The 9025-nt window shown below is 40.2% G+C and overlaps 1 protein-coding gene across 2 annotated transcripts in view; it reads right to left on the bottom strand.

Moving 5' to 3' along the window:
- Positions 1–1953: 1953 nt before the first annotated feature.
- LOC138331950 (uncharacterized) overlaps positions 1954–9025 on the bottom strand; it is a 55194-nt gene continuing 48122 nt past the window's right edge. For both annotated transcript variants that reach the window (XM_069279846.1, XM_069279845.1), the window contains exon 2: positions 1954–8084. In XM_069279846.1, coding sequence (XP_069135947.1) covers positions 5333–7942 — 2610 coding nt within the window. In that variant the 5' untranslated portion in view covers positions 7943–8084 and the 3' untranslated portion in view covers positions 1954–5332. The remainder of the gene's footprint in view (positions 8085–9025) is intronic.

The raw sequence follows: 9025 nt of genomic DNA, 5'->3' as shown, positions 1-9025 counted from the left end.
GAAGTACATTATACACTGAAGGAGACAGTGTACACACTCACTTCAAGTTCGTGGTTTGGATTCAGTTCACAACACTAACTACACATCTGGGCATAGGGATGGGATTACATCATACATGTGACCTCGTGATTTGAGGAGGATTTTCCGTTCCTCGCTGCCTCGTTTGATGAAGATTCTTCCATCACTCGACCAATAGGAAATGATGTCACCTGATGATTTTGCTACTGAGAGGTCTTTCATAATAGCTTGCCTAACTCGCGTGAGATCTTCAGTGATAAATATACGATCTGGATTATCTTTCAGTTGTCTTTTACTTCTGAAGATCTTGTCTTTGATTTTCCAGTTTTTGAACCTGCATATGATTTGGTATTTGTTGTTTCTGGGTGTACCAATAATATGAGAGCGAAATATGTCATCTTCGTCAATATTGACCTTCAGGTGAGTTTTGCAAATATTAACAATAGCTGGATCAGTGTTGGAAATTCCCTCCCCTTCAAGATTCACATTATGAAACCGGAGTGAATTTCTCCTACCATATTGCTCCAATTGCTCAATCTGCCCCTCTAGGTTTCCAACCACATTTTCTAAGTAGTCACACCTATTGGTAAGAGTTTCATTATTTTTCTGAAGTTGTTCTATTTTGTTACATTGCTGTTCAACAGTATCTTTGAGGGGAGCAACGAGATCCTCAACGATTTTCCGAAAGGAATCTTGTAATAGAGGAGTTAAGGCCTTCGCTAAAGGTGAGGCTAAGGCAGGGGCCACGGAATCAGCGAAATCTGGGTTTATAAGAGTACTTTTAATAAGGGTGTTCAAGTCCACTTGTTTACCCTTACCAAGATGGAGTTGGAAAGTGGACGTACATGTAGACTCCGGGTCAGCCATGTCGGGCACAGATTGTCGACGTCTATGGGAAGGACGATTATCACTAGGACTTGGGGTATTGTTATCTGGCTGTAATCTTTTCCTAGAAGGGGTCTCTTCAGATCTGACAGATGGTCGTCTTCAGAGCTACGATTCCGTCCCATTGAACATCCAGCGGTGAAAATGTTACATTTCGTGTGTGTCATGTAATTTTATAATGAAATTCAACAATATCAAACATTTTTTAACATAAAATGATTATTTATTTACCCACCTCCTAAAAAAAATCGACCTTTCTAGGGACCATATAGTGACCATCTTGGATTTACCGGGAAAATAAAAAATCATCATGCATACATGTATTTTCATACCATGTGCATCTTCCTTCAACAATAGGCCATAAAGATGCTCCACCGTCGACAGAGCATTAAAAATATTCATCATTTGGACAATATTATAATTGTTGTTTAATCGTGTATGTGTGTAATTAATACAAAAATACATATGAAATATTTTGTTTTGCTTATAATGTTTGCGCAATCAGTTCCTCGTTCCATATGGGGCGTAGTGCCATTAATTGTTTTCGGAATGCAATTAATTACATGTATTGTAAACACTTTTATTTTGAAGTAAAAAGAAATAGTGTACATCACGTGACAAAATACTTGATTCTGATTGGCTACACACATGGGTACTACATTGTATTTGCAATAGTGCCCGGGGAAGCGGGCGCGGGCACCATTGAATTGTAGCGAAAGTTAACGTAAATCTATTGTGACTACTCCATTACATGACGTCATTTTAACGTTGCACTTCGACCAAGACATGATGATGGCGGACAGGCTGTTGTGTGCGGGTGTGGAAGCAAATGCTGCTTTTCTACAGAAGACTGCTCACTCATGTTGATCTGCTTTTGAATTTTCAGGAAACTGACCATGATTCTCGTATTTCAATCTACTGTACATGTATTTTATATTATCAAGAGTCTAAAAAATTAATTATAAGCATTGAGTAACTACTTTTTAACTTCATCGGGTGATGAAATAATCTTCATCACCAAAAACGCATTGACAACTATAAAATGTAAATTTTACTTGTTTATTCAATAAAGTCATTTACAGTGTAAACGTAACCGATAAATACGCCATCTACATATGGGAAAGCATTGCGTATTGTCAATGTAAAATGATAATCACTGGGTAGAAGTATTAAAACAATAACATTTAAAAAAGTAAAACGGCATGTGTAAATGTACATGTATAAAGTATAGATTTAAAAAGATTTACACACAAACAACAATATAAAACCCTGGAGATTCATAATAATAACGCTGAAAAACAATACCTAGCACACATAAAACATCAATAGCAAATCAAATAATAATTAGGAATATATACATATATATGTATAACAACATAAATGAAGAAACAAATCTCATTTAAGCAGAAAGATATCTCAATATTATTTTCAATTCGAATAGTATCCATTTTGCACCAGAACAAAGTTCGTAATCGTGAAAAAAATATTCAGCTTTAACAAGGATGACCTGTGTAATGTATGTTTTAAAATATCACATTTGCTATTGAACTATCACCTTTCCTACATGACACGTAATGTTTCCTCTTTTGAACTTGAACGTGAATATAACGAAATCCATACTCCATCTAAACCCACTTTCTTTCGCGGCTAATAAATTTCGAATTTCCATTTCCATACAAGTTCGCGAAAATTAACATTCGCGGATTTAAAAATTGAATATAATTTTCTAGCAGTATAAATGATAAAGGTACTAATTCGAGGAGATAAAATTTCGCGCATTTACTTGGGTAACTACACGGTATTTTACAGCTTGAAGGCTACTGAATCATGAAATATCTATTTCCACTTCGTGAGATTAAATTATGTCAACTAGGTTACATAACACTGTGTATACAGAAACATGTAGTGATGGAGAGAAGTTCTTTTTATAATGTAGCAAGCGTTTTTGCCACAAATATATAAATAAAGGCACGTTCCGCAGTCCAAAGAAAACCTTTACATACTTTACGAACCTAGTCGCTTTTCTGGTATCCGAATTCTATAACATTATGTATGTACATGTACGTTCCTTTATTCAACGTTAAAACAATGTCCTTTGTCTGTACAAAACCTTGCCATGTTACTCTGACTCTTACATAAATTAGTTGCTGCAGTCATGCAGTTTTTACAAACATTTGAGATTCATGCAAAACTAGAACAAAATGTAATGTCCGCAATTGCAAGAGGCACAACTAGGGCACTTGTCTGATGTATACAGAAGTTTTCAAGGAGTTGCATTGAACGGTTTTTGATTATAGTCCGGAAAATAATCTCGGGCGGACGTAGCCCAATTTAATATCCCCCGCAAATGAATTTCGCGGGGATGACTAGATGCGGTCCTATGGCTCATACAAAACTAGATGCGGTTCTGTGGACCAAATAAAACTAGATGCGGTCCTATGACCCATATATAAAACTAGATGCGGTCCGGTGGGCCATACAAAACTAGATACGGTCCTATGGCTCATACAAACCTAGATCCGGTCCTATGGCTCATACAAAACTAGACGCGGTCCTGTGGACCATATTGAACTAGATGCGGTCCTGTGGATCATACAAACCTAGATGCGGTCCTGTGGATCATATAAACCTATATGCGAACCTATGACCAATATATATATAAATAGATGCGGTCCTGCGGGCCATACAAAACTAGATAGGTCCTTTGGCTCATACAAACCTAGATGCGGTCCTGTGGACCATATAAACCTAGATGCGGTCCAATGGTGCATACAAAACTAGACGCGGTCCTGTGGACCATATTGAACTAGATGCGGTCCTATGGCTCATACAGCATTAGATGCGGTCCTGTGGACCAAATAAAACTAGATGCGGTCCTGTGGACCAAATAAAACTAGATGCGGCCTGTGGACCATATAAAACCATATAGGTCCTGTGGGTCATATAAAACTAGATGCGGTCCTGTGGACCATATAAAACTAAGATGTGGTCCTATGGACCATATAAAACTAGATGCGGTCCTGTGGACCAAATAAAACTAGATAGGTCCTTTGGACCAAATAAAACTAGATGCGGTCCTGTGGACCATATAAAACTAGATAGATCCTATGGCTCATACAACATTAGATGCGGTCCTATGACTCATACAACACTAGATGCAGTCCTGTGGACCAAATAAAAATAGATGCGGTCCTATGGCTCTTACAACATTAGATGCGGTCCTATGACTCATACAACACTAGATGCAGTCTTGTGGACCAAATAAAGCTATATGCGGTCCTATGACAAATATTTATAAAACTAGATGCGGTCCTGCGGACCATACAAAACTAGATAGGTCCTATGGCTCATACAAACCAAGATGCGGTCCTATGGCTAATACAAAATTAGATGCGGTCCTATGGCTCATACAAAACTAGACGCGGTCCTGTGGACCATATAAAACTAGATGCGGTCCTGTGGACCAAATAAAACTAGATGCGGTCCTGTGGACCATATAAAACTAGATGCGGTCCTGTGGATCATACAAAACTAGATGCGGTCCTGTGGACCATATAAAACTAGTTGTAGTCCTGTGGACCAAATAACACTATATGCGGTCCTGTGGACCATATAAAACTAGATGCGGTCCTGTGGACCATATAAAACTAGATGCAGTCCTGTGGCGTGGACCATATAAAACTAGATGCGGTCCTGTGGATCATACAAAACTAGATAGGTCCTATGGCTCATACAATCCTAGATGCGGTCCTGTGGACCATATAAAACTAGCTGCGGTCCTAAGGCTCATATAAAACTAGATGCGGTCCTGTGGATCATACAAAACTAGATAGGTCCTATGACTCATACAAACCTAGATGCAGTCCTGTGGACCATATAAACCTAGATACGGTCCAATGGTGCATACAAAACTAGATGCGGTCCTATGGACCATATAAAACTAGATACGGTCCTATGGCTCATACAAAACTAGATGCGGTCCTGTGGACCATATAAAACTAGCTGCGGTCCTAAGGCTCATATAAAACTAGATGCGGTCCTGTGGACCATATAAAACTAGATGCGGTCCTGTTGACCATATAAAAACTAGATGCGGTCCTATGGATCATATAAAACTAGATGCGGTCCTGTGGACCATATAAAAACTAGGTGGACCATATAAAACTAGATGCGGTCCTGTGGATCATAAAAAACTAGCTAGGTCCTGTGGATCATATAAAACTAGATGCGGTCCTGTGGACCATATAAAACTAGATGCGGTCCTGTGGACCATATAAAACTAGATGCGGTCCTAAGGCTCATACAAAACTGGATTTGGTCCTGTGGACCATATAAAACAAGGTGTGGTCCTGTGGCTCATACAAAACTTGATGCGGTCCTGCATGTGGGTATGTAAACGACAGAAGCGTTCCTGTGGTTCATATCAAACTTAATTCCGTTCCTGCGGCCCATACAGCAGTCGTTTGAGTAGGTTGAGCTTGCCATCCATTCTCATCTCTCTGTCCCCAGGGTCACGTTGATGATAATCCCCACGAGTGATCGTCGTCGGAACACTTTCCTTCACAATGCTATGATTCACCAACTGAAACAGGATATGACGCATCTTGTCGGTACTCGGGTCGGGTTTGAATGTGTGCAATAAATTTTGACTGGGCATGAAAGCACTTGGGAGATTTCCATTCTCGTATGATTCATGGATTGATCTAAATGTAGTTCGAACCCATTTCGTAACCAGTGACCGTTCTTCTTCAGCTGAACATGATAATGGCAAGGGATAGTCTTCCATTACCTTCATCAAAAAACACTGTTTGATAAAGTAAGAATTAATATTGTGTTTACCAATTATTTTTGCCCTGCTCTTATGTAGAGAGCCATAGTCGAAAAGTATGTGGAGAGGAATGCTTGCATCTCTTTTGACAAGGTGTTTGGCAATCATGTAGCTTTTCCTTATGTATTCTGGAACGGCATTGAAGAGTGCTTTTTCAGCTCTTGAAAACGTTATGCGAAGAAAGTGGCGTGGTACTCCAAACTGCGCATGCTGATAATATGGCACGTCTGCAGGTTTGATGATCATGTGACACCCTGAATTTCTGACGTCGTTATGTAGACGTATCATGTCATCCCGTATCCAACATGGCTGCCAATTCCTGAAATACAACGCAGGAAGGAAATCAATCGCCAACGTTATGACCTTGTCCGGATGTCGCTGCGTGCACGATATTGTTAGAGCAGGACGACCCTTCCACTTTATGAAAAGCCGGGGCAAGTAGTCGAGTCCACTTGATTCCCAGATACTAGGATCGTGCATGATCTCCACAACGATCTGACTGAAGCTGGACATAATCTTTTCGCATTTGATAATTCCTTCGGAGTCAAAAAGGTCGTCATAATTGCCAAGATCTACTCCGGGAATTCGAGCTACCTTTGTGTAGCCAGGTGGGCCATTACCTGTCTCATTGGGGCGACAGACACTGCTAAGGCCATCGAGTTGCAAAAGGAAATCGTATTCATCAGCATCCCCAATCTTCGTTCCTTCGTACGAACTCCCGTTCCCGATCAACTGCCCCGAAAATCTGTCATCTTGTTTCTGCATCATACTAACTACCTTCTCCATGAAGGTCTCTACCACGGCTTTCGATTCGTTAAACATCTTGAGGTTTTTAGTTGGTGACGATCCAGCTTCCCAAATATCCATCAAAAACGTATCAGCGTCTTCTATTGGACGTAACGTTTCGGGAAGCACATCATCAAACGTATCTACCACAATCGGAGACAGAAGTCCCCTAAGCTTTTCTTCATCGCCAAAGACATGGTTTTCTGCAGCAACATCGTCAACTCTGACTTCTCCAGTGGCGCCGTATTTCTTTAATATTTCTTTCGTCTCAACGTGACCTTTCTTCGCTGCATAGTCGAAAGCTGTGAGCCCAAACGAATCGGATAACCCAATTTTATCGAATGTCTCCAGCTTGAGTATTTTCTCAAGTTGGGAAGTTTTCTTCCAGAGTATGACACTATAATGTAAAATGGATCGGCTGAAACAGTCGAACTCATTTGCAAGAAATGGATATTTCGACATGATAGCATCTTCTTCGTCATTCCCATATATGCAGCACAAGTGTAGCAGGTTTCGTCCCATAGAGTCATGTGCATAAACATCCGCTCCCAGATCGATCAAATGGCGTACTAGATACTTGTCATCGGCCACACTTCTGCGACACGCTAAATGGATAGGATGCTCCCCGTACTTTTTAGAAAAGGTCAATATTTCAGGAGCGGCTTTGACAAGTCTGTTTACAATCTCCAACGGAATTGTCGCCAATGCTATCTCCTCTCCCTGGAGGAGAGCATGTAGTGCTGTGTTACCATCGATGTCAGTTATGGAAGGGTCTGCACCATCCTTAAGTAACATATTTATACCAGGTTCGCCCACACCAAGAGCCTGTTGTGCGCATGCTAGCGACAGCGGAGTTTTCAGGAAGGCTGTTTGCCTGTTAACGTCGGCTCCGGCTTGGAGTAATGCTTCCACAATCTGTACCGGCTCTTCTTCTTTATCCCACACACTACATGCATAGTGTAACGGAGTGCCCAAGTCTTCGTCTTCGGCATTTACCAAGGCTTTGTGCTGAAGTAGACATTTCACACGGTCTAGGGGCCGATGTAAAACGGCTTCATGCAATGGAGTCCTCCCTTCTTTGGTTCGCATATTGACAATGTCGCATATTTCGTCTTGGAATCTTGCCTGACATAAAATAAGTTCAGTTACTTCAGCAGATTGAGTCAGATGCAATGCAGTATACCAACCGACATCATGGTGCCTGATGTCCGCGCCTTTTTCAAGAAGCAGACGACAGGAATCTGCATTGTTTGCAAGGGACGCTGATAAGAGTGCAGTCTGCCCTACCTCGTTCTGGGCATTCACATCTGCGCCAGTCTTCAGTAAAGTACGTAACTGCGTGGTGTCTGGCAAAGTTGCTGCCAAGAGTAACTGATCGACAGATGAGGTCTGGTCATATCGACCCTCACTCATTCCCGCCAACATCACGGGTAAGTTTAGGTTACCTTGTCATTAAGTCAAAGACGTGTATTGGTCAGATTACCAAGGCATTAGATTTCCTGATCAGCTTCAAATTGTCGGTTATTTTCGAACTGCGTACCTAGAGGGCGCTTCCTTGTCCGTCATTCTGAAATAGAGAGCATATGTTTTAATGGCTTAAGAAAAGCATATGCTTTGAGGAGACAATCTTTAATAATACCATATATATATATTTATGAAAATCAAAAATCATTACCCCAGACGTAACTACTTCATTTCCACTAATTTTTTTTTTAAATATTTAACTTATACTATAAACGCGTCAGTGCATTCTAACGTTGAGAAGACGGAAGATTATGTCCAATTAGTTATGATGCATGTGATATTTACGCGCCTATATATTTGTGATTAATTTGAATAAATTAACGTATTTTTATACTCATCTATACGATTATGATTTTGGTGATCTTATTAGCTAAACAAGCTACAGTTGGTAGTAGACTAAAGGTTATACCCTTGTGCACACGGAGTGCACAAGATTTAGACTACATGTAGACACGGAGTGCACAAGATTTAGACTACAGGTAGACACGGAGTGCATTACGTGTGAACACGGTGTCCACTACAGGGTCTTCCCCGAACACCAACTCTGGGTAGGGTGGGGTGTTTTCATAGGGGTTAAGGTGTGTTGATAGGGAGTTATAGTCTATCTCAGAATTGTTCTAAGATCACAGGTAAATCTCAGGTAAATCAACTCACCTGGTATGTGATCAGAAAATCAGTAACTGTTCATTATTGTCAACATGCTGCAGAATGGTGAATAAAAACCCGTTACTGTGGCATACTTCAGAAAAAAACTTGCCATGATATTTGAATTGAACGTTAAATTATCAATATTTGAATTGAACGTTAAATTATCAACTTGACTTGTTTTTGTAGACTTTATATACACAAGGACGTATATGAGTCTCACTTATAAATCCTTGATATACACTTGTATATCATTCTTTTCCTTTTTTAAGTTCTTAAAATATTGTACGTAAAAATAGCTTAATTATCCCCTATTAAAACTGATTGCTTATAAAAGAT

This window comes from Argopecten irradians, chromosome 9 (assembly GCF_041381155.1).
Source record: "Argopecten irradians isolate NY chromosome 9, Ai_NY, whole genome shotgun sequence".
NCBI classification, from domain to species: domain Eukaryota; kingdom Metazoa; phylum Mollusca; class Bivalvia; order Pectinida; family Pectinidae; genus Argopecten; species Argopecten irradians.
Note: the sequence above shows the minus strand (reverse complement) of the source record. Positions and strands in the feature narration are given on the sequence as shown.